This window comes from Stegostoma tigrinum, chromosome 13 (assembly GCF_030684315.1).
Source record: "Stegostoma tigrinum isolate sSteTig4 chromosome 13, sSteTig4.hap1, whole genome shotgun sequence".
NCBI lineage: Eukaryota > Metazoa > Chordata > Chondrichthyes > Orectolobiformes > Stegostomatidae > Stegostoma > Stegostoma tigrinum.
In genome coordinates, this window is record NC_081366.1 from 56,328,421 (window position 1) to 56,356,133 (window position 27,713).

Genomic DNA, 27,713 nt, shown 5'->3' on the forward strand with positions numbered 1-27,713 from the left:
TTTCCAGCTGATTATGTTATAAGCAAAGAATGTACAAGATAGAGGAAGGAGAGAAGGGGATAGACCATAAGTTACTTTGACTTGGAAAGGGGTGCAGGAAGAAGAATCATGAAATGTCTCTGAACTTATCCTGTCTGTGATCTGTTTTTGAAGCCTGATAGGGATTGCAAAACAACGGGAAGGAGCAGCTTACTTTCTTGACCAAATGTTTCATGCAAACTGAAAATTGTTAACTTCACTGCAGCTTAACTGGCAACGCAGCTACATTCGGGTAGGTTCTGTTTACATTGTTTTTATTTTAACTCTTCTCGTGCTTTTGTACTGAATGATATGATTTAAGATTGAATCCTGGTAAAACGTAGCTGAAGAATATCTGCCTTCACCTATATTTATGCTAAGTCTTTAGGGACAAAATAAGTAAATGTAGGTTATTAGAAGGAAACACCAGGCATTATTGATGACCCGCCTTTACTGCTTTCAGTTTTGATTCCTTAATCTTTATGAATGGTAGTTATATAAGGTGTGCAAATTACTAAATAAGCAATGCCCAAGTGTATTAGTTTGCCTCTTTTTAATATGAAAGAACACTGCAAAACTGAACAAATTCACTATGTTTTTCTGGCATTCAGCCAAATCTGATACAATGACAGAAGTTGAGGTTTTAATCTCAAAGATCGATTTTAAGAGATCAGTTGCTGACCAATATTTTGTGTCTCGAATTAATTTCTACACTACTTCTGTAAGCTAACTCCAGGAAAGCTGAATTTCTTGTATATTTTGTACTAAGAATTTTGACATGAGCCTCAATTTGTCAAGTTTGGAGAAGGCATGTGTCAGACAATTATGAAATACAGTGAAATTATTATTTGCCTTAATGAGAGGGATCTCTCTAGTGGAGAATGGGAATGGCAAGTAATAACTCCAAAATTGTTCTCAAATTTTGATGTCACACTTCTGGTAGCATAATAACATAGACACATGCATGAATCAGAAAAGGAAATATTATGGTGTGTCATTTATAGAAGCTGAGAAACAAATAGCAAATTGAATTATGCATTCAGACATCCTGAGCAGTTATGGTCTGTCAAATGTCTTAGAAGAAGAATGTAGATAACGGAGTTCCCATGTTATGTAAGATATTCTGCAATGACTCATTTGTTGCCTGGTTTTCTCCAGATTAGTTCACAGTATACTATCTGCTCTGGTCAATTGCTATTTCACACTAGTTCTGATGATTCCTGAGGGGATCGAAGATGTAGAACATTAAATGTATTTTTAAAGAATTTAATTTATTTTACATTTGTTTAGATGCTGCCTTAGAGGAATTAGCATATCCAATTACAGTGTGTTACAAATATTGCTGCTTTGGAATGTGGCATAAGTACTACTTTATTTCTAAGAAGTATCGCTCGGTTCACAGTAACTCCACTTAACAATGCATTTGACTAACGTCATTCGTTCTGTTTTTGTGGGACCACAATTGAAGAATAATTAGGGAAGTATATACATAACAGTAAAGCATAACATATTGGAAAGTAACGCTTTGATTTACATTTTAATGACAATAGTATGTCAATCAGTGATTATTTTGAACCACTACCTTCAGATATTCATGGATCTAATTTACATTCTCACTGGTCATTTTAGCTTTTGTTAAACCTAACAGATTCTTTGAACTGTATTACAAGGCTGCAGGTTTTTCAAGCTTCCAGATGTTGTAAGAAGTGAAACTAAAATGAAAGCGAATTTTGGAAAATGAATGCGAAGATGCCTTGAATTCCTCGACTAAGTCTATTTTATTCATGCTAAAACAAATGATAACAACTTGGTTTTAATATTTTCTTAGATCACAAGGCATCTGTGGGAGGAGCTGAACACAAAGTGGCACTAACCGGTCCGGGTTCGAGGACATCTTTTTGGAGTACTGGAACAGATGACTGCATAGGGGCATCATAACTGAAGGTGAAAGTGCATCCAGACAATGGGCAAATACTGTTGCAGTATGCAGCACTTGTAATTGTAAATAACCTCTGAGATTGAACACCAGTGGAATATAGCAAGAATTGTGGGGCACGTTTTAAGGTTGTTATCTTGCTTTACGTGCATGCTATCAGAATGCTACAGATAATTGGCCACATTGAGGTGGGCATATGATCTCAGGTTTTTATTACCAATATATAACCCAGCTGGAGATTATATTCTTGGCTCCCTGATGATTATACTATTCCTGCTCTGACAAAACAGGATATACAAACGTAGGAACAGTAGGAGGCCATTCATCCCATATGCCATTTATTATCATCAAGCTGATCATCCATTGCAAAGCCTTTTCCGCATATTCTGCCCCATGTCACGTTATATCGTTGTCAGATTTCTGGATGCCAATCTCTGATTAAAACATATTCTGTGGTTGAGCTTCCTAGACCTCTGGGATCACGATTTTCAAATGCTCACACCATCAGGGTAAAACAAATATCCTCATCTCAGACCCAAGCAGTTTCCCCCCGTGTTTTGTAATTGTGACACCAGATTCTATACTCCCCAACCAGGGACCTCAAGTATTTTGTAGTTTTCAATGAGTTTACCCCTCAGTCTTCAAAACTCTAGTTTCCCAATCTCTTTCACTGGAACTGACCCACTGGCCCAGGAGTTCAACTGGTGAACCTTTGTTGGATACGATGACCATAATATCTTTTCTAATGTGAAGGAAGCAAAACTGCACACTGTACTCCAGATGTGGCCAAACCCCATTTCTATACTCTTAAAGCCATTGCTGCGCCTGTACTTAAACCCTCTTGTGATAATGGCTAAAGTACAATTAGACTTCCTTTTACCTCTCTGCACCTGCATCTTAACCTTCAGTGACTTATGGCCAAGGATACTGGAGCCCTTCTGCATATCTACATTTTCCAACTTCTTACCAGTTGAGAAACACTCTGAACATCTGTTGTTCCTATGGAAGAGAATGACCTCACATTTTTCCACACTTAATTTCATCTGCTATGTTCTTGCCAACTCACTTAAGTTTATCCAAATCATTGTGAAGCTGTTTTGCACAATCTTCACAGCATACATTCCCACTTGGCTTCCTGTCATCTGCAAACTTGGTAAAATTACATTTAATCTCTATGTCCAATCGTTAATATAGATTGTGAAAGTTTGGGCTCAAGTATGATCCTTGACATATCTGTAATAGCTTGCCAATCTGCCTGTAATGAAGCCACATTTAGCTTAGACAAACATTTCTGCTATACATAACCATATAAGATTTTACAGCTAATTATTTTGTTTTCCACTTGTTTATATTTATATTCTAATTTTACTTTCTTGATCCTCCTTTTTATTCTAAAATTCTTTCAAACTTTGGCTTTATCACTGTTTCTGAAAACTTGGAAAGGCCTTAAAAATGTCATACAATCCTAAGATTTTGAGGGGTTTTGTATCATGAGGAATTGTTAGAGACTTTTCAGGATGCTCTTTGGAGTGTTGGTATAGACCTGATGAGCAATACGTCCTCTGTCTGCTCTTTAGGGATTCTATGAATAGAACAAGTTACTTTGACTGGTTAGATATAAATACTGAGATCATCAGGAATCAGAAGTTGCAGGAATGACCCCATTGAAATCTTGAGATGTTTCCTATTTCTCCACCCAAAACAGTGACATCATCAAATGAACCAATTGCAGCCTCCAACCCTAACCCTTTCAGAACCATTACCTTATGCAACGTTTATGAGCTTAAAAAGCAGAGGCGAATAGTTAAAAACTGGTTGAAGATCTGCACTGCATCCAACCTAGTGATGCCCAATGTCTGCCCAGAGCCATCTCCAATTGAATGAGCTGTGCTGGAGCAAGCACTCTGTTTTACTGTACAAATTGAAGGCCTATGACATTTATGGGATCCTGTCGCAAAATGCAAGCATAAATAAGTGGAATTAATGCTTTATGATCTTTGCCTAGTTATACCAGGTTTTTAGTTATGTAAGCAGTGATTCTTAAATGAATCTTGGGAGACACCTTAAGTAACAAAATAATTTGTTAAAGTTATGTTATTTTGGATACAGGAATTGTTTTATGTCCCCACCAGGACCTGAGAGCTGTCTAGGAGCAGAGTCAGATGCAATTCTTTCTCAGTCCAACCAGTTAGGCTGGAGCCAGATGCAATTTGATGCCCACAGACCCATGCTTCTTTTTGCCTGAAGCCTGAGATCATATCTGACTCAGACATCAGTGTGGAAGGGACTAGTGAGCAAAGCAATGACTACCAATTTGATGCGGTTATTTGTCATAACTTCTCCTCTTAAATTCTGTAATCCGTTCTTGGCTCTTGAATATTGTTCAGGAATTACATTTGAAAATTATTGCAAGATATTAATTTCACCCTGATTGATTTTGCCTCATAAGCCATGTTCCAATTACTTACACATTTTGCAAGTGGATATTTAACATCTGGTGCTTCAAAGTTGGAACTGCAGGTAATTAAAATGATTTCCCCCAGATAACTGTGTTTGCAAGTTAATAAGGAATTTCCTCAAACATTTTCATCACTGCCAATTTTCTTGTGGGTTGTCTCAGTGGTATTTTCAAATTATTGCAATCCAACACACTGTTACTCATTAGCATCTTCTCACTATTAGAACAAACATGTTATTTTATTCAAATAAAAAACAAAGAACTCCAGATGCTGTAAATCAGGAACAAAAAGAGAATTGCTGGAAAAGCTCAGCAGGCCGGGCAGCATCTGTGGAGGAGAAGACAGAATTAACGTTTCAGGTCCGATGACCCTTTCTCAGAACTGAGGAAGGGTCACCGGGCCTGAAAGCACTTCTGAATATAAAAAAAAGTGCTCAGAGCCCACCATTATGAATCTAGGGAGGATTATCAGATTGTTGGTCTGTGAATAAGTCTACTTACAGAACCAAATCTCACTGCACCTAGTGTTTCTTTTTTGGACACATTTTAAGAAGCAAATAATTAGTAGAGGAATCCCAAGTTCCTTTCATTTTCTCCCTAACCTGAAGGTAATAAGCTTAATTATTGCAAGTCTAATAATTCAGGCTGCAGTCTACCACTTCTGTATAGACGGTGTCTGTGATATTCCTACTTTGTATGGTTGTCTTTACTTCAAGTGAACGCACTTATTGCCTAGCCATTAGGGAAGTCTGTTATTTAAAGATAAGAGCTCAGGAAGGGTTCAGTCGAAAAATGAAAGTTTCATCATGTATCAAAGCAGGAAAATATTTGTGCTGCTTTTTTGTAAATAAATATTTAAGTGTGTTTTAAAACATTAGGAAAAGAAGCAATTGAAATTGTTTTTTTTAAATGAGTCAGGGTCCAAAATACAATATAGATTTTAAAGATTTAATGAAATACCTATTTAGAATCATCAATTGTGCATGAGAATTTGAGAATATTATAAAGATTTTGTCCATATAAAAGCAAGATATGAAATTACCACCTACATATTGCATCCAGACATGGGCCAAGGAATTCAGCGATACCCATTTTTGGGTATCTTATCTGCAAAGCACTAACAGTTCAATTTGAGGAGATACAAACCACTGTGGTCTTAATTATTCTGTATCTAATCTTGCGATTGGCATTTGAGCAGGGTCGTATGTTCATTTAGGCCAGTGTATAAAGTCACGAGGATCTGGGGATGAAGGGTTTTGGAATAGAACTGGCAAAGGATCGGCATGGGGAATGGGGAGTGTTGGCTAGGTTGCTGGGAAAGAACCTCACAGAGGCCTGCAGTACTTTTGAGGTATCTCAAAATTGATTCAGGGTGGTGGACTGGGACTAGGATGTTGGCACCTGAACTGGGGTGGGCTGGGCTGGGCTAGAAACTCTTGGAAATTTAATCAGAATGAATTCAGGAATTTTGGTACTGGGAGCAGCAGAGATTGTGTACTAATCTTTGTTTTTCCCATACTACTTAACACTGATTTTCCTGGAGACAGTCAGCACAGGTAAAAGCTACCTTCAGGTGTGTGCTGCAGTTACCAACACAATGTTAGGTCTCACATTAGTGTTTGTTTGTACCCTCGTTCTACTCTGATATGATTAAAGGCTACCTCTTGTTTAACTTTTATCAAAACAGTATCTTATCTCACCTGCACTAGACTTGAGTATGTGGGTCAGTTTGGCACAAAATAGCACTTGCAGCACTGAAAACCTGGGCAACACAGAGGCAAGTTTCATGCAAGTCCATTATGTCACAACAGGGAGCATTGAACCTCAGACCCACTCTTTGGTCCCACTCTTCACTGCAAAAACCAAAAGAGCAAGAAAAAAAAAAGTTTGTGTAATTTAGAAAGAAATGCCCTTCATCCTCTCTCTGAACTATGCATAGCCAATTTTTGAAAGACAATAGGAAATTCGTAGTTAACACATTTTGGTAATCGATTTAAGGTAATTATAGAGGAAATCATGTTTAACTCTTTATGTATCATATTTCATATATCTTATACTCTAGCCACCTGTCTAATGCTTCTGCCCCATCACTACCCCAACCAACTGCCCTATCTTTTACATTTTAAGCACCTTATTATCAGACAAAATAGCTTCCCTTTTACAGTTTAAGAAATATACTTGCTGTACGTATAATGGAAACAAGCTTGCCTCTTCAACTTCACCACCTCACAATCTATCTCCAGCTGAGAGATGCTCCTTAAATCTTGTCTCTTTGGCAATGCTTTTGGTCACCTGTCCTAATTTGCCTTCATGTAGATCAGCATTAAATCCAAAATTAATATCAAGACAGCGCATAAATCAAGCCTGATAACTAAGAATTTCTTTGCTCTTCAAATAATAGTTAAAGGTAAATGTTATCTATAGGAATGTGTTAATACAAAAGAAAATAATTAAATAGCATTGATTTTACAATGCACTACTGGAGTCCTGAAGAGTCACTTGACCCAAAATGTTAACTGATTTCTCTCCACAGATGCAGCCAAACTTCCTGAGCTTTTGCAGATATTTGTTTTTATTTTAGATTTACAGCATCTGCAGTTCTTTCAGTTTTTATTTTGTTACAAATGGTCTTAAATTTGCCTCAAAGAATCGTGTTTTATATAGAGAATGTCTTAAGTGGTATCTTTCTACTTGTAAAAGATCCTTGTGTGACACCTGCTGCATTATATCAGGGAACAACTCTGGGCTGCTGGTTACTTGAAGTGATGGTGGATACTGTTACTGTGCAAAAATTTGTTTCTTTGAGAGTTGTGACCTATTTGTAACAAGTAGAAAATGCACAGATGGCATTATTTGCACAGTTAAATATCTTGTTGTGGCACTGAAAGTATGTGGCAGAAGTCAATCAATGCTTAACACTTGCTGAAGCACATTTTTACTCAGAATTAATGAGATTAATATAATACAAATCTAAAACGATTCCACTATTCTTATTTGTGTAGCACCAGCAACCATGTACAACTTCCCAGGCAACAATCTCCATGATAGTGTCTTTGAAAGGAACAACAGATTTGGCTGGCTGGGTTTATCCTACAATGTGTGCTTTGTATTCCTTCTGCAGCCATTTCCTCTGGAAGAATTATAAATAATACAGCAGTTGAACAAATACATATGGAAGAATTTCATGAAAGAACTTGGAATTTCTGACCTGCATCATTCTTGGTCCCCTTTAGTGATTCTCAGCTGCTAGTTCACTATCATATTCACTACTAGTCTTTGTGTTGTACGAGATCAACTCAGATTAAATACTGAAGCAAGCTCATCTGATGCCTGTATTTTGAATCCAATTATTGGATAACGAATCTTATAAAAAAAAATTATTCAGCCTGTTCAGACACACTTGGAGTAGGTAGGACTTAAACCCAAACCTTCTGACTCAGAGGGAGGGACGTGATCACAGTTCCGCAAGTTATTTGAGCTAGGCTCAACTGACTCAAGATTGTGACCTTAATAATTTGAACTTGAATGCACTCAAGCACTAGAAATTGTTGAAAGAATCATCATGAGGTTAATTTCAAGGTTCTGAGTTACAAGGAAACACTGAAAGGATTTGGGCTTTTCAGTCTGGAAAGGACATAGCTGAAAGATGATGTTATAGAGGTAGGCCAAATGTGATATTACATTGTTTAAGAATAGAAAGATTCTTCCCATGGCCTGGTCAACAATAAGCCCTCAAGGAGCCTCAAAAGCTGTTTGGAGTTACTTGCAGTTTCCAAATTGGATTTAATGCTCTCCTGCTGTGAATACATTTCAAATTTACTTTAGTTAAAAGAAATTTTACGTGGAGTATTGAAAGAAATAATATGTCTCTTGTTAGTTAGGACATCAGGGAATATCATTTAGCAATCAGTACATTCTCCGCTTACATTTTACCAAAGCAGGATTTTAGGCAGGAATGCAGAATTTCTGAGCAGCTGTTTTTTTTCTGTATATTCCTTTAATGAAGATCAATGTATGTGAGGGCTCAAACTGAGGGAGAAGGTAATCACATACATATCTAAAAAAGTGATTCAGACTTCAGTTCCATCTTGATGAAATTAACCTTTTTTTGGCAAATAATTCGGGGCAAATTTAGCTAGAAAGGAAAATTATAATGCTATATGAAGGATTTTAGCTGGTGAAAGTTGATTTAATATTGCATACAATTCCTTCTGTACTGTACTATTTTGCACATGTTTCCATTCAAGGGATTCCACAGTAGAACACAAATGGATTTGGGTGAAGGATTTACCACACAAAGAAGCAGCTTATTACTTTCTCCAAATGGAACATGTGAGGTGACTCAAATTGAGTATCAAGAACACCACAGAGATATTTATATCTCTGCAGCTAGTCCAGATTCCAGTACTGTTTCAAGGAGCTTGCAACTCACCCTGTGGCAGTGAAAGATAAACAGACTTGATTTTTTTTCCACTGCAGGATTGTGTCAAGTGTCTGCTGATATTGAAATAGTGAGAGCCGCAAATGCTGGAGTCAGTGATAACAACAGTGTGGAGCTGGAGGACCACAGCAGGCCAGGCAGCATCCGAGGAACAGGGAAGTTGACATTTTGGGTCAGGACCCTTCTTCAGGGGAAAAAAAGGGTCCTGACCCAAAATGTCAATTTTTCAACTCCTCTGATGCTGCCTGGTCTGCTGTGTTCAGCCTGCTGATTTTATTGGCATTCTTTGAAGTATGGTCACAATAGCAAGCATGTCTTTGAAACCTTCCTAATGAACTGTTCGTGTTTTATCCATTTCTGCAAAATAAGAGCAGCAAATTCTCCAAGTAAGACAAGTATCATTCTGATGTTTGATTTCCATATGTAAGCAATAAATTTAATTGAATATATACTAACAAAATACGATCCACATCAGCTTTAAAAGTTTTCAGGAGCAGATTGAGATAATGTTTGAGCAAATTACTGCAGATGCTGGAGTCCGTACTGAAAACAAAATATACTGGAGATCACAGGTGGCATCCATGGAGAGAAAACGAGCTAACCTTTAAAGTCCAGATGACTACTTCACGTCAGTTCTGATAAAGAGTCATCTAGACTCAAAACATCCCCTTGCTTTCCCTCTATGTATGCTGCCTGACCCGGTCTGATGTCCAGCTCTTCATGTTTTCATTTGAGATAATGTACACTGTGCTTATTAACATCTCCACATTGGGGATGATGGGTGGAAATAGGCTGTTCAGGTAGTCCAAGGTTTAAGGGGACATGGAAGCTCTGGAAACATACCTAGTGTGGCCTGGAGCTTACCATGTCCACTGTGAGTTGCGTTCCTTGCCATTACTGACCATTGTCTAGGTGCAAATGCAACTAGAAAATGGCTGGGACGATGCCCATGGTAAGCTACTCAGTATGATGGATGAAATAGTGGAATCCACATCTGCCGGACACGAGGACATTGAAAGGGCAAATATACAAGCATGTGCTTGCAAACTTCAGTTACATGTCGTTTATAGACAGTACTTCACACATGTGCAATGCTTTCTTTTTTTAATCAAATGTTGGTCAAATATAGTTGTACCATGCTTTGATGTTTACAAAACTAACATTATCTCAGTGAAGCAGAAGAGAGAGACAGAGGATCGCAAATTTAGAATTCAAATGATGCAGTTTAAAAAAAAGACAGAAGTTATGGGGAGTCTAATGGAGAGAGTCCTAATCCTAGTGGATCCTAGTCCTAGAAGAGGATTTTAGGGATTATGACACTGTGGAAAAAGCTATACTCATTGCATTTGAATTAATGCCTGGATCATATAAGCAAATGTTTTGGAATTTAAAGAAAAATCTGGGAAAATGACACTGAATTTGAAAGTGATAAAGGAAGTAATTTTGACAGGTGATACAAACATTATTAGCTAATCATTTATGAAGTCAATAGAAAGCTCACTCTCAGAAGAATTTTAAAATTCACTACCTTTTCTAATAAGAATCCATGTTGAACAACAAAGGGATGCAATTGCTTGGAAGACAACAGTAATGTGTATCATTTAGTTTAGATTGTTGAACGTGCTAAGCAAAGGTTGAGATTTAACCCTGGATTTTCCTCATTTGATCACTCAGTGCTTGCTATAAACAACATCATTTTAACTGGCAATCTGGAATGTACCACTTAGTACAATTAACTTTACATGAGTCGATGTCCCTTTTAAGCTAATGTGTGTGCTTGACTGTGCTGCAACTTTGAATGTACTGTGCAGTGAAATAAACAGGCCATGTGTGCCAAAGAAGAATTAAAGGGAATATCGCTGTGGAGAAAAGGATGTTAGAACTGTTGCTAATATTCCTGATGCATAAAGGGAAATTCATCCACATTTCCCACTCTTGATCGTGAATCTTGCTGAAAGTACACTGAAGTAGATGTTCAGTGAGAACAAAGTTGGGATCACTTTTTCTTTCAGATCTCCAGAAAGGATACGTAAACAGGATAACTATTTGTTGTATCAGAAATAATGGGAACTGCAGATGCTGGAGAATCCAAGATAACAAAGTGTGAAGCTGGATGAACACAGCAGGCCAAGCAGCATCTCAGGAAGCTCCTGAGATGCTGCTTGGCCTGCTGTGTTCATCCAGCTTCACACTTTGTTAACTATTTGTTGTATTTTGCTTTTGGTTGAACTAAAAACCTATTTTAACCTTCCTTCCTAGATTTTATGATGTTCTGGTTGGTTCTCCTTTTCTGTTTTACATCTCATGCTGCCAATCAACTTCGAAAAAGCCAAAAGTTGCCCATTACAATCGATCCTTCTCAGCTCATCTGCAGTGCACCTGGCCCTCCTGGGGCTCCTGGTCCTCCAGGATATCCTGGTCAATCAGGGATAATCGGAAGAATGGGGATTCCTGGGAAAGATGGGGCAGATGGGAAAGATGGTCTTAAAGGCCAAAAGGGAGAACAAGGTAAAATAGTGACACCACTCTTTCTTGTATCTGTTGTCAGTAATCTGGAATTTACAGGCATATCCATGCCTACTAATGCCACATTGGGCCAGGTTAAGATTAATCCACTGAGCAAGTGCAGTTGTGCTAGTCAAGAAATCTACCACTGTTCTCATCTGCCAGAGACTGAGTTTATTCCAATGTTGGTGATGACCATTCAAGGGTCTTAATTAGTGCTGCATTAGGAAGGTCAACCAAAGGCCATTGTGTCCAGGTGTTAATTTCTGAGATGGCAGGAGGATGTCAAGCATCCCCCATTTTTCAGCCAGTTTATTTGCTTTTATTGTCACCTTCCTCACCACTTCCTCTGAGAAGCGAGTATTTTATCCCTGGATGTCAATTCAGACATAATACAATGGTGTAAAATGAGTTATGGAGTGTCAGAAAGTCTCTTTACTGCTGACTCCTTTCATTTTTTTTAAGAGTTCAAGACCTACCCCAAAGAAGGAGAACAGCATATAACGTTTTTAGGTCCTTTAAAATAACAGCTTTTAATTAGTAAGAGTATTGCAAATGACAGCGACAGTGGATTTCTTTTCTAATTCAGCTTCTTATAAATTTTCCTAATTTTGAAGTTATAATCGTCATTGATATGTGATCATTCTGGTTATCGATTAGAACAATGCTTGGATAGATGTTGTGGATATTAAGCTAAGATATCCATAATACAATCAGATTGTAAGAAAAGTGCAAATAGGCAAGGCTGATTAATTCAAGAAATAGATAGCCCTTTAAATGGTGTTTTCTACCCATGTATTTATCTATGGATTGTAGGGGAGGGAAGACCTTACATGGCCTCCAACCTGCACAAATGTGCAAGGCCCTTAATATTTTTACTTGCGAATGTTGTAAAATATGTAAATTATATATGAATTTCTTGTATAACTTAAATATGAAGAGTTAATGTTTATTAGGAAAAAATTTTTACAACAATCTTAACATCAAAAAATTAAAATTTTAAGATCATTAAAGTTAAATAGGTTTAAGCTTCAAACCAGTACTGGTTAATTAAACAAGCATTATTATTTATTTCCTAAAATAACAATTTTTATATTATTTTAATGGCTGATTTAATGACTCTATAGATTATATACTTTGTTGAAAATGCATGTATTGACCTTATCCAAAGTATGATAACTTCTGGATTTGACAAAATGTTGCAATGATAAAAATTATCCTTGATTTTCCTTCTTTACTTGGCTAAGATATAGTTACTTGTCTGGGACTATTGCTTTTATGTGCTTTTCATCTGTATACAGTTTTCATAAAGTTTAATGCAGTAAATTGGATATAAGGTTGCTTCACCTTTACATAAACATTGATAGCTTAGTGCACTGTAAAAGGAGAGTTGAAAATTGCAAATAAACATATCATTAAAAAATCCATGCAATTTTGAACTTGAGCCATAGTGATAATACAGCACAGAAACAGACCCAAATCGGTCCAATTCGTCCATGCTGACCAGATATTCTAAATAAATCTAGCCCCATTTGCCAGCATTTGGCCCATATCCCTCTAAACCGTTTCTATTCCTATACCCATTCAGCTGCCTTTTTAATGTTGTAATTGTACCAGCCTCCACCACTTCCTCTGGCAGGTCTATGCTACCCTCTGTGTGAAAGATTTGCCCCTTCGGTCCCTTTTAAATCTTTCCCCTCTCACTTTAAAACCTATGCCCTCTAGTTTGGGACTCCAGTACCCTGGGGAAAAGGTCTTGTTTATTTACCCTATCCATGCCCTTCATGATTTTATGAAACTCTGTAAGATCACCCCTCAGCCTCTGACACTTCAGGGAAAATGGCTCCCAGCCTATTGAGCCTCTCCCTACAGCTCGAACCCTGCGACTCCATTTTCAAGTAATTCTGAAACATGACCCAACTTTGTAGCATAGGTTCCTTTGAATTAACACCAAATCAATATTTACTTCCATAGAATGTGTTATTATTCTCATTCCAAGTCATTACATCAAAAATCAAGAAATTTAAACTAGAACTTCATTTCACAAACTTCCCAACTTCATCTTGGGTTAAACTCATTCTAAGCAGTCCCAGGGAACTCTAAGTGATTTTATCTCCACTGATAAAATTTATACAATATACTCCACAGAAATTGTAGTAAATCCATAGGAAATGCAGATTAGATCCATAAGTCGCATGACACCAGGTTATAGTCCAACAGGTTTAGTTGAAATCACAAGCTTTTGGAGTGCTGCTCCTTCATCAGGTGACTTCACCTGACAGAGGGGTAACACGTCAAAAGCTTGCGATTCCAAATAAACCTGTTGGATTATAACCTGGAGTCGTTTAATTTCTGACTCAGTAGTCAATGGATTAACATCTTTGGTTCAGTCTGTGTACCTGATTTTTTTTTTTTAAGAATGAGAATTGGAGTACTGATGCAGACCTTAATGACTGCCTATTGGGAGGAAATATGATGTGGAGCTCATGCTCCTAATTAGTTTCCAATTGCCCCACCAGAAAATACATATGTGTGATCTCTTGGTGGTTAGCTGAACTGAGTAGTATAGCATGCCAACCTTCACTGTTGACATGAGAAATAGCCAATTAGACCAGGTAACCTATTTTGATGCCATGGTACTATATAACCGAGCAAGATTCAAGAGCCTTCAAGATAGGGCGAAAGGGAGAGACATGAATGTAAAGCAGATAATCAGGTTTGATGAAAGGTCATCCAACTGAAACTGCACCTAAGAATTTTATAATTTGATTCTAATATTTTGAAAGTAGACTTCTAGAGAAAGGATTGTTTGGTTTTATTGAGGACCTGGAAGCATTTTTTGAAAAATGTTAGATTAGATTAGATTAGATTAGATTAGATTCCCTACAGTGTGGAAACAGGCCCTTTGGCCCAACAAGTACACACCGCCCCCTTGGAGCATCCCACCCAGACCCATCCCCCTATAACCCACACACCCCTGAACACTACAGGCAATTTCGCATGGCCAATCCACCCAGCCCGCACATCTTTGGACTGGAGGAAACCGGAGCAAACCTGTGCAGGAATAGGGAGAACGTGCAAACTCCACACAGGCAGTCACCCAAGGCTGGAATTGAATCCGGGTCCCTGATGCTGTGAGGCTGCAGTGCTAACCACTGAGCCACTGTGCTGCATACATCACCAATGTTTGTACCATTAAAGTACAAGGCATGAATTCAACCCATCATGGTTCCAGGTTTCTGAACAAATTCAAATGTTTAAATAAACATTGTAAAAGGACAGAAAAAGAAACAGAAAACTTAACAATAAATGCACATTCCATACACATCAGCACTAGGTAGTGGCATAAAACAAGAACATTATTCAGAACTCCTAAATGTGAAAAAGAGGAGGTGATGGCTTACTGGTGTTATTGCTGGGCTGTTAATCCAGCGGCCCAGGCAACATTCTGCAGGCCTGGGTTCAAATCCTGCCATGGTAGATAGTGGAATTTGAATTTAATAAAAATATCTGGGAAATAAGAGTCTAATGCTGACCATCTGGTTCACTAATGTCCTTTAGGGAAGGAAACTGCCATCCTTACCTGGTCTGGCCTACATGTGGTTCCAGACTCAGTAAAGCGGTTGACTCTGAACTGCTTCTGGGCAATTAGGGATGGGCAATAAATGCTGCCCAACCAGAGATGCCTTCATCCTGTTAATGAATTAAAACAAACTAAACAACTTTTTTGAACTTTGAATTGACAGAACAGCTCTGGTTGAAAGTTATGACAGAAACAAAATAAACAGATTGAATTTTTCATGACCTCAGTTTACCAAACTATTTCACAGCTATCAAAGTCCTTTGTAAAGTAGTCACTATTGCACAGTGATCACTTGGTGTCTTACTTCAACACAGATCTTGTATGACCATGTGAACTGCATTACAAATTTTACAAGGAAATAAAAGCAATGTTTTCTTTTCAGGTGACAGAGGAAAACCAGGAATAGGTGGAAAACCTGGTGTTAAAGGCATACGGGGAGCTATTGGCAAAGCAGGCCCCCGAGGACCAAGGGGTTTGAGAGGGGCTCGAGGTAATTCAGGAACTAATGGACTAAAAGGTGCTAATGGAATCAATGGTGAACCGGGTTTGCCTGGAATCTGCAAGTGTGGTACAAATACTGCAAGATCAGCGTTCTCTGTGGCTATCACCTACAGCTACCCAAAGGAACGTATGCCCATCAAATTTGACAAGGTCCTTTTGAATGAAGGAGGGCATTATAATGTTTCCAGTGGCAAATTTATATGTGGTATACCTGGTATTTACTACTTTTCCTACGATATTACCCTGGCAAACAAGCACCTTGCTATTGGGTTGGTGCACAATGGGCAATATCGCGTTAAAACTTTTGACGCCAACACTGGGAATTATGATGTAGCCTCTGGTTCAACTATTATGTTCCTAAAACGTGAAGATGAAGTTTGGCTGCAGATATTCTATTCTGAACAGAACGGTCTGTATTATGATCCGCACAGGGCAGACAGTTTATTCACTGGCTTCATGATTTACATTGATCAGGACTATGTGAATGAACTTGAAGAGGAGCAAATTCTCTAAACAACAAAACCCTTGTTTTTTTTGTGTTCTAAAACATACATTTTCAAAGATGCTGCAATAGGCGCTGTTCAACCACATAAATCCAGATTGAGATATTTAAAATCAGTGATTTTAATGTACAACCTAACAAGATAACACCTTCTTTAAAGTAGCAAACAGAAAAATGTCGCAGGGCACAAGCAAGATTTTATTAAAAATCTGTTTTCCAAGTGAGTGACATGCCAACAGTATAGGCTTATATTTATTTCCCACTCTAGTTGTTCCTGAATGGTTCTGGTGGAGTTCCATGTCAGTGTCTTCAATGCTTATTGGATTGCTGATACACTTTGGAAGAATGGGCCAGCGACAAAATTCTGACTGCTGGTACTTCAGATCAAATGAGGACAGCAACTTTGGACAGCACTCCAAAAATGTGTAGGTTAGATGGATTGGCCATGATAAATTGCCCATAGTGTCTACGGTGTTTAGACCAGGTGGATTAGCCATGGGAAAAATGCAAGGTTACAGGGGTAGGGTAGGAGTCTGGGTGGGATGTTCTTCAGTTTGGACTTGATGGGCCAAATGTTCTGCTTCTATACTGTACGGATTCTATGAACTTGCCTTCACCTGAATGGCATGAGTGAACTAGTTGGCATTACAATATTCCAGGAGCTTTTATGATAATTATTTATGTTAGCATCTTAAGTGAGTAGTCTACTAAATTAATCTTATTTTGGCATATTAGACATTAATGAATACTTTGACCAATTTGGTGTTCTTGATTTGCCACCACGTGCCTTGGTTTCATAGTTTTATTGCCTCCACAAGGCAAATACAAACACAAGACCCAATCTCGAAGCACATACCCGAAAGGAAGCTAGCAGGGTTGGGTGCTGGACAGGAGGGTATATGGGTATGAAAGTGGGGGAAGAATATTCATGTCCCTGTTCACACCATGCTCTTGACCAGCACTATTTTAATTCATAAACTTCAGGAGGCCTATACGTAGCCCATCAAGGCAGTGAGACCTTATAAATATGCAAATTAGGGCCCCAAGGTGATTTTTAACCATTGTGTCACAGGTTCATACAGTGCAGAAAAGGCCCTTTGGCCCATCACGTCTGCACCAACATAAATACCACTAAAATTGCATTAATTCCAATTTCCTGTACTTGATGCATAATATTGCTTATGTGACTTGGGCTGAATTCAGACGCTACCACCCAGGAAACATGTCAACAAGCTGAGCTGGGACAGGTGAGGTTAGGAAAATGTTTTCAATTATTTTCCAGGCCAGTAGGAGTGGGAGTACCATTGAAAGACCTGGAGGTAAACATTGAAGATCCTAATTTGGACTTCTACTCGGCATTATAACCATACTCCACTTATCCATCAACCATTGTTTAAAAAGTGCCAGGAGCACACTATTGCATTTTCAGTTATGGTTTCCTGCTGATGAAATTGTGCTCCCACCCATCAGCCAGCTCATGATTTTGACCATGCTTATGCTGGAATCTGACTTCAAGCATTTGAAGTAAAACCTGTAAGTTACACTCTCTTAGGGCCTCCTGCAACCAGGTCCAGACCGTACAGAGTGTAGTCATGCCTGGAGTTAGCGCTGAGACCGCTAGGTCGGTGTCATAGGTCATCACTGAACCACTGAGTTCAAGTTTTGAAGTTTTTTTTAATGGAGGCACAAAGAAAAATATCACGTATTTCATATAGTGTGCTGGGATAAGTGGTGAAAACACAATATTACATGGTCAACAGTAATGCCATGCAGGACAGGACATGGGAGATGAATTTATATATGGTAAGCTCTTTTAATACCTTGTTATGACCAAGTGAGGACAGACGATGTCTCCTTTCTTTTTAATTCCTCTTGGTCAATTTCAACACTTTTTATTTTATTTTCAGCAAGTAACCATCAAACTTCAAGTAAAGATGTAACTAACTAGATTAATATCAAAGAGATAATTATAAGGTTTCCTCAAATGAAAGAAAGTGAAATTTTATTACTTAATAATCCTAAGAAAAAATAGAACATGGCATCAACTGCACATATAAACATGTAATAAGTTTAAAAAGGAAAACAAGTTTTGATTTGGACAGGAAGAGTAAAGGTTACACAATCCAATTTCCTTGGATTTCTTCATGTGTAATATTTTTAACCTGAGACAATAGTTATTTACTTCTTGACTGGTATCTTTAGTAGTGATGTACGTTGATACCTTCAAGTTCTTGGTGAATACTTGTTTCCCAATCTGCTTTCTTTCAACAGATTTTGACTTGGAATAGAACATAGAAAAGTACAGCACAGTACAGGCACTTCGGCCCATGATGTTGTGCCGTGGATTAATCCTAATCCAAAACTAAAATAACCTAACCTACATTCCCCTCAATTCACTGCTGTCCATGTGCATGTCCAGCAGTCGCTTAAGTGTCACTAATGACTCTGCTTGCACGACTACCACTGGCAAAGTATTCCATGTGCTCACAACTCTCTGGGTGAAGAACCTCCCTCTGACGTCTCCTTTATACCTTCCTCCTAACACCTTAAAACTATGACCCCTCGTGGCAGTCAATCCTGCCCTGGGGAAAAGTCTCTGGCTATCGACTCTATCCATGCCTCTCATTAACTTGTACACCTCAATCAGGCCAACTCTCTTCCTCCTCCTCTCCAGAGAGAAAAGTCCAAGCTCAGTCAACCTCTCCTCGTAAGACAAGCCCTCCAGTCCAGGCAGCATCCTGGTAAACCTCCCTTGCACCCTCTCCAAAGCCTCCACATCTTTCCTATAATAGGGCGACCAGAACTGGACACAATATTCCAAGTGTGGTCTCAACAGGGTTTTGTAGAGCTGCAGCATAACGTCGAGGCTCTTAAACTCGATCCCCCTATTAATGAAAGCCAAAACACTTTATGCTTTCTTAACAACCTTATCTACTTGGGTATCAACTTTGAGGGAGCTATGCACTTGAACACCAATATCCCGCTGTTCCTCCACACTGCCGAGAATCCTGCCTTTAATCCTATATTCAGCATTTAAGTTCGACCTTCCAAAATGCATCACTTTGCATTTATCCAGGTTGAACTCCATCTGCCATTTCTCAGCCCAGCTCTGCATACTGTCAATGTCTCACTGAAGCCTGCAAATAGCCCTCGATACTATCAACGACACCAACAAGTGTGAGATGATGCACTTTGGTAGGAGTAACCGGAAGGCAAAGTACAGGGCTAATGGTAAGATTCTTAGCAGTGTAGATGAGCAGAGAGATCTCGGTGTCCATGTACGCAGATCATTGAAAGTTGCCACCCAGGTTGACAGGGCTGTTAAGAAGGCATACAGTGTTTTAGCTTTTATTAATAGAGGGATTGAGTTCCGGAACCAAGAGGTTAATATGAAGCTGTACAAAACTCTGGTGCGGCCGCACTTGGAGTATTGTGTACAGTTCTGGTTACCGCATTATGAGAAGGATGTGGAAGCTTTGGAAAGGGTGCAGAGGACATTTACTAGGATGTTGCCTGGTATGGAGGGAAGGTCTTACGAGGAAAGGCTGAGGGACTTGAGGCTGTTTTCATTAGAGAGAAGAAGGTTGAGAGGTGACTTAATTGAAACATATAAAATAATCAGAGGGTTGGATAGGGAGAGCCTTTTTCCTAGGATGGTGACGGCGAGCACAAGGGGGCATAGCTTTAAATTGAGGGGTGAAAGATATAGGACAGATGTCAGAGGTAGTTTCTTTACTCAGAGAGTAGTAAGGGAATGGAACGTTTTGCCTGCAACGGTAGTAGATTCGCCAACTTTAGGTACATTTAAGTCGTCATTGGACAAGCATATGGACGTATATGGAATAGTGTAGGTTAGATGGGCTTGAGATCGGTATGACAGGTCAGCACAACATCGAGGGCCGAAGGGCCTGTACTGTGCTGTAATGTTCTATGTTCTAATGTACACCTCCAACCTTTGTGTCATCAGCAAACATACTAATCCACTCCTCAACCTCCTCATCCAAGTCATTTATAAAAAGTACAAAGATCAGAGGCCCAAGAACAGACCCCTGTGGGCCAGCACCCAGCACTGACCTCCAGGCAGAATATTTACCATCTACAACCACTCTCTGCCTCCTGTTAGCCAAACAATTCTGAATCCAGACAGCCAAATCATCCTGTATCCCATACCTCCTGACTTTATGAATGAGCCTGCCGTGGGGAACCTTATCAAATGCCTTGCTGAACTCCATGTACACCACATCCACTGCTCAACCCTCGTCAACCTGTCTCGTGACCTCCTCAAAGAACTCTAATATTTTTGAGGCATGACCTGCCCCTCACAAAGCTATGCTGACTCCCTTTAATCACGCTATGCTTTTCCAAATAGTCATAAATCCTATCCCTCAGAATTCTTTCCAAAACCTTTCTGACCACAGACGTAAGACTGACTGGTCTGTAATTTCCAGGGATTTCCCTATTCCCTTTCTTGAAAAGAGGAACAACATTTGCCTCCCTCCAATCTTCCGGTACGACTCCCGTGGAGAGTGAGGAAACAAAGATCTTCGCCAGCGGCTTAGCAACCTCCTTTCTCGCTTCCCGGAGCAACCTAGGATAAATCTGGTCTGGCCCTGGGGACTTATCAATCTTAATGTTTGCCAAAATTTCCAGCACATCAACTTCCTCAATCTCGATCTGTTCAAGCCTGTTTCCCTGCTCCTCAAAGTTCTCATTCACAACAAGGTCCCTTTCCTTAGTGAAAGCTGAAGCAAAAAAACTCATTGAGGGCTTCTATCTGCTCATACTCCACGCACAAGTTCCCTACGCTATCCCTGATCGGCCCTACCTTCTCCCTGATCATTCTCTTATTCCTCGTGTATGACTAATATATAAGAGAAACAGAAAGAATGAGAGAGTTCCAGCTCTTGCTGTGACAGGTTCATGTTCACATCTCTCTACTCTTGCTTAAAAGCAGCTCGAGAAACATAGTTTAGTTTGTATTCCTGACACTAGCTACACTGTCTTTCAAGGTTGAATAACGGACTGGTATGCCTTTCATCTCTCAATATATGAACATATCATGCAAATGTGAATTAAAGTATGAGGTACAAATTTTATGATACTGACTCAGCTTCCTGGTTTCAATGTTTTTAGATAAAATGATAATTCCATTGTAGATTAGTTTGTTTAAACTACATGGATCTATTGGACTTGCCTTTTTGATTTGATTTAATTTGATGTGATTTATTATTGTCACATGTACCTAGGCTCAACCTGTGGTCGGGTTATTATGGAAGCCATTTTAAGTCGGTATTTGTCCCTTCTTGAAAATAACTTTTTCAGTCCATGAAAGGTCTCTGATGTAATAATTGGATGATGCAAGTTGAAAATTGATAGTCCATGTTCACCACTATGTAACAACTCTCCACCATGAAGGATGAATGTGAATTTTTCCAATTTTTTACTGTGTTTAAACGTAATTATGAAACAACAGTATAGGGATTTTGATGACAATACTTAGATTCCACATTCACTCTTTGTTCTAGTCTATGACAATCACACTTGTTACGTGAATTATTTTGGTTCTAAGTCTTAACCATTGCCGCCTATTTGTCTAGTCCTATACCAGATTCAGGCATCTGTTTTTTATAAATTTGATTTCTGGGAGGTTGGGGGTGATAATCTAAGATTTGCCTCTTGTAGGGTATCTGGATTTGCATTTCTTTGAAGTTTAAAAATAACCTTTTTTGCTGCTTCACAATAGAACTCTCCTCAGTAAAAGGAGGAGTAAATATTGAGATTTCTCCACCAGCCAGTTCTGTCATTGCAATATTCATTGTTGGACTGGCAACATTAACTGCTGTGCTAACTTGTCCTAACTTGTCAAAAAAGATCAAGAAAGTGCCCACTTCTTTCTCATCAAACCAGTGAAAATGTTCAACTTTAATTCTGAATTGGGCTGTCCCAATCTAAACTGCCTTTCCTTTTTGTTTTCCCTTTCCCAGAGTTATCTTCTCTCTGCTCTCACATTTGCATCTTTATTTCTTCCTTCAATTTCTGGAATTCTCTCTCTTCTCTTTTTCCGCTGAAATTCTGGTCCTAATCTGAACTGTTCCAATATAAATTTATTGATTTCACTTTCTTCAGTTTTCAATGCTAGAATTGCACCACCCATTTTGCAATTTCTTTTTCTGGATTTTAAGCAGAACCTCATTTCTAACTGCCCAGCTTTCTCTTTTAATCCTTCCAAAGTTAGCCTCTGCATTTTCTGAAAATTATTTTGCTCTGTTCTATGAAAGCATTAGCAACAAATGTGGGCATTTTAGAATTATAATGTTGGTGACTCAAGACAACCTGTTTGAAGTATTTTTTTCAAAAAGGAGAACTTTTGAAGGAAGCATTTATTTCCCACCCCCACTCAGTCCATAATTTGCCTGTGTGATCATTACAGTAAGCCATCATATTTGTTACTTCCAGGTGAAGTGACTATTTTTACCCCTCTCTGTTGATTGCAACAAATATATTTTAGCATGAATGTATCATACCTCTATTAAAGTTAACTAGATCAAAATGAAAGTTGCCATAGGTTGCTCTCTCATTGAGAGATGACTGCTGGTGAGTTTAACATAATGGGAACTATGCCTAAGTTGAGGGACAAGATTGAGAAGCCAGGTCCTTAGTGAGTGAAGGAATTGGATTTACAACATCAGTACCACTCTGTCAAATTATCCATCCAGTCAACTGAGTAACCAACCACCAAAGGTATCAATTCAGAGGATATCTTGAGTGAACGAAAAGGTAGTTTTATTTTCTACAAATCTCAAGGGGAAAAATAATAAGATGCAATGTCAAGCATATACAGACATAGGTTATAACGTGGAGTGTCTGCTACATACAGAGAGAATAACGGTTACAACATTTAAAAGTCCATAGACTACTTGAGGTGCTTTAATCTGAGACCACAATTGTTTAATTATTGATCGGTATCCTCAGTAGTAATTAAGTTTGTACCTATCTTGAGTTGATTAATGATTGTTACCCTGATCCACTTTCTTCATCAGGTGTTATCATTTGAGAGGCTGAGAGAAATTGAACTTTTATTGTTACACATTCATTTTTCTTTCTCTCCATTCTGTGTATTCCCGGAGTTTGGCTTCAGTGTCTTTCAAAACTAGCTAACTGGTAGGTAAGCCTTTAATTTGCCCATACATAAAATTGTCATGCAAATTTGAATTGAAACCAGAGATGTGACTTTGTTGATGTTGATTCAGTTCACTGGTTTCAGTGTCTTCTGATAAAATGATCGTTTCCTGGAGGGTGTTTTTATTTTACATGGGCCTCCTGGACTTTCCTCAATCTGTGGTCAGTTGATCATAGAAGTCATTTTCGTCCAGTCTTTGTCCCTTTATACAAATTGTTTCCGTTCATGAAAGCTTTCAGGTCATGACAATCAGATGATGCAAGTTGAAAATTCTTAGACCGTATTCTCCACTGTCATACCAAATTAAAATATCCTTAAATTGATTACTTTGTACTACTCATGGAAATTTTATTCCCAAATTTTTAACTACTTTATACCAATGTATCAATCTTATGTTCTTATAAAATATGTTGTAGCTTTGATATAGTTTATTAAAATGAAATACAATGTGAGATAGGAACTTATTTGCTTGTTGCAATGTTACATAGTCATAATCTGAAGCCAGGAAATTGTCACATGACTAGCTCATTTTATAATTCCTATTTCTATTGGCCTTCTTTGTATTGCAGAATATTATCTGTGTAGATAATAATATTTTGTATTTCTGACTGAGGGCTTAAACATACTAAAACTTGAAATTAAAAACAATTATTTGGAGAATAATTCTCATTCATTAGTTTTTCATTTGAATTATTATCTGAGCAAAAGATTTAACATTATATAATACGAATTGTAGTAGCTCATTGCTTATTGCCCCTGAAATCAGAGAATAGCAAAAAAAACCAGAGTAGAAGAATTAAAGGTATAGTCTGCTGATTTTAACAAGGTCATCATTTTTTTTTAAAAAACCTCATTTAATGTAATCATTTCAATGTAATTCCACTGCAATTGCCTGTATCCCTGAATACAAGACAGGAACAGTTGTGCTAGCAAAGCACAGCACTACATCCTGTGTTGCACTGAAGTTCCCTATACTCCTACGTTAAACGGATCTGAACAGGCCTTCCTACTCTCTAGTGCTAAATTAGGATTAATTTTATACTATGACACAGTACTGTTAGGAATTGAATGAACTTGGTGACAATCTCTGGGAGCAATAAATAGTGACACCTCTGCCACCCAGTGGTGGGAGCTTGGGGGGTTGTTGGCAAGACCTGAGGAGTTGGGGTGGCTGTCATGAACTACAGAATATGCACTAGACCAGTTGAATAGTCGACATGGTTCCTCTTTCAGGTCTCCCCAGAACCACCTTCCCTAGCTCAGTTTTCTCAGAGATAACTTTCAGGCCAATCTCGATCCCTACCCTCCCTCCTCTCCCCTTTCCATCAGGCCTGCTGGAAACCTTGAGCCTGTGCCATGCACAAATCCTGGGGCTGAAAGGCCCAATCGCCAAGCAGTTAACCCACTCATCCCAACCCCAGGTCTGGCAGGATTGGTTCTCCTGGCCCAGACACACATTACCTTGCAAACCCCATGCTACCACCATCACTTCCACAGACAGAGTTGGAGTCTCCTTCCCTCCACCTAATCCCTCCTTTCCTCCCTAGACTCCCTCATGCCAAACCTCTCAAAGTCAGGAAGAGAATGGTGCTAGTGCTATCCAGAGATGCGGCGCTGATTCTTCATTGCTGTGTTTGCCCATACACACTGCGCCTGTTCAGGACTGTGCATCTGTAGCAGCTCAGTGCACATGCTCTGGCACCAGCCATGGCCAGACCACAAGCAGAAGAAAACAAATGACTACCACCTAGGATTTGGTACAGGAGGGTAAATTGCAGCAAAGGTCCCAGAAAATCTGGGAAACAGTGAATGTATTTACAAGAACAAATTCACAAAGAGGTACTGACTACAGGATTTTCTAACCAATATGATATAAACACACATGTATATGATTGGATCTTTCCATTTCTTTCCTTTTGCCAAATAAATTTCAAAGTTGTGTACGAACAACAGATGATTATCATATGTAAGTCTTTGGCTTTGATGTCTTCCTTGATTAAATACTCTGGTAGGTTTCTTTCACCACACTCTACATAAAAAGAGTCCAAACACAAAATACCAAAGATGCTAGAAAATAAAACAAAATATGCTGGAAGGGTCAGGCTACCCATTCCTCCAGATATCTTGGATTTTGCTGAACTTGGTAGCACCTTCAGACTGGGATGGCATGGCCTTGTCGTGGACTCCCTTGCCAGTCCAGGGTGAATAGGACATCTCACCCCTGCACCACACAGTCCAACAGGGTCTCCCAGTCTCTGCTTACAAAGTGAGGTGCTAAATTTGCTTTGTCTTCAATGTCCAGGATAAATGTCAGAAAATGTAGGGGGCAAATATGGGGGGGGGGGTAACAGTGCTTATCTGGGTGCATGACAGCATCTTAAAAAAAATGATACCAGAACCAGAGTGCGTTCCATTCCAGGATATCCTAGCAGTGGCATGTTGTCCTGTGTGAGCAAGTGGTACAATTGAATGAGAGGGATGCCATGGCATGAGGTAGGTGGTTAGTGAGGAGAGTTTGGTAATATCTAGTAAGAAACCTCATTGGACATTGCAGATGGAAACCCTCTGAAACTTAAATGAAATTGGCACTAAGCTAAAAAAAGTAAACTTCCACCCAATGTTCCAGGTTTAATGACCTTTTATCAGAAAATAAGGTAAGTAAAAACATGCAAGGAACCATAAGGGAAGGAGTGCCAAGATTTTAACCTAGCGACACTGAAGGTAAAGCAAAATATTCCTGAGTTAGGATGGCAAGTGGCTTTAAGGGGAATTTGTGGGTGGGGGTACTCCCATGTATCTGTTACCCCTCGTCTTTCTAGTGGTCACAGGATTGGTAGGTGTTATTGAAGAGGCTTCGGTGTATTTCTGCAGGTAATCTTGTAAGTAGCACATACTGCTGTTACTGAGCATCAGTGGTTGAGGGAGTAGATGCTTGTGGACATGGTGCCAATCAAGCAGGATGCTTTGTCCTGAATGGTGCCAAGCTTCTTGATATTGTTGAAGCTGCAGCCACCCAGGCAAGTGGGGAATATTTCATCACTTTCCTGACTTGTGCCTTGTTTTTGGTAAACAGGTTTTGGGAAGTCAGGAGGTGAGTTACTTGCAATAGTTTTCCTAGTCTTTAACCTGCTTTTGTAACACAATACATATATGGTTCGTTCTGGTCAATGTTTGATCCCTAGGATGTTGATAGTGGGGGATTAGCAATGATAAAGCTATTGAATGTCAAGGGGTCAATTTTAGATTCTCTTTTTGGAGATGGTCGTTGTCTATCACTTGTGTGCAAATAAAATGAAACATAAAAGGACAATTATAAAAGCAATTAAATTGCTTAAATTTAAATTTGTTTAAATCGTTTATTTTTTTCACACTATGGTTGTGCACTCAGTAAAACCCACACAAATATGTAGAAAGAATGCTTCATATTAGACAAGGAATATGTTTTTAATATAAAAGGCACTTTAAACATATGTTACTTTATCTCTTTCTGTTTACTTTTTTTGTTTGCTGGAATGCTTTTTAACTTTTGTTTGAAAGTTTCTGCAAAATTAAGGCTCCAGATAGAGCTAGGAACACTACAGAAATGAACGAAAGCATTCCAATTATTCAAAAAGCCTTGTTAGTTATTGATGCCAACAAGAGTTCAACCTGGATAAATGCGAGGGCGAGGTGATGCATTTTGGAAGGTCGAATTTGAAAGCTGAGTACAGGATTAAGGATAGGATTCTTGGCAGCGTGGAGGAACAGAGGGATCTTGGTGTGCAGATACATAGATCCCTTAAAATGGCCACCCAAGTGGACAGGGTTGTTAAGAAAGCATATGGTGTTTTGGCTTTCATTAACAGGGGGATTGAGTTTAAGAGTCGTGAGATCTTGTTGCAGCTCTATAAAACTTTGGTTAGACCGCACTTGGAATACTGCGTCCAGTTCTGGGCGCCCTATTATAGGAAAGATGTGGATGCTTTGGAGAGGGTTCAGAGGAGGTTTACCAGGATGCTGCCTGGACTGGAGGGCTTATCTTATTGAGAGAGGTTGACTGAGCTTGGTCTCTTTTCATTGGAGAAAAGGAGGAGGAGAGGGGACCTAATTGAGGTATACAAGATAATGAGAGGCATAGATAGAGTTGATAGCCAGAGACTATTTCCCAGGGCAGAAATGGCTAGCACGAGGGGTCATAGTTTTAAGCTGGTTGGTGGAAAGTATAGAGGGGATGTCAGAGGCAGGTTCTTTACGCAGAGAGTTGTGAGAGCATGGAATGCGTTGCCAGCAGCAGTTGTGGAAGCAAGGTCATTGGGGTCATTTAAGAGACTGCTGGACATGTATATGGTCACAGAAATTTGATGGTGCATACATGAGGATCAATGGTCGGCACAACATTGTGGGCTGAAGGGCCTGTTCTGTGCTGTACTGTTCTATGTTCTATGTTCTATGTTCTAATTCCTATGACCAGTCCACAAAACAATGTAAAGTGGTCAGCACGAATTTCACCTACCTTCATAGTCAATTGGCTTGAAGTTTATCATGTTACCAAAAATCACTCAACTGCAAGCACACAGATGCACACAGCACATGCTGCACTTCTCTAGCTT

General features: G+C 39.0%; 1 protein-coding gene across 1 annotated transcript; it reads left to right on the plus strand.

The window, feature by feature from the left end:
- The first annotated feature begins 43 nt into the window (after positions 1–43).
- On the plus strand, positions 44–25,122 carry c1qtnf2 (C1q and TNF related 2). The gene is made up of 4 exons (XM_048543542.2): positions 44–271; positions 1,847–1,962; positions 11,113–11,361; positions 15,324–25,122. Exons 3-4 carry the CDS (start codon positions 11,118–11,120, stop codon positions 15,953–15,955), a joined length of 876 nt encoding a protein of 291 aa, XP_048399499.1. The 5' UTR covers positions 44–271; positions 1,847–1,962; positions 11,113–11,117; the 3' UTR covers positions 15,956–25,122.
- Positions 25,123–27,713: the final 2,591 nt, after the last annotated feature.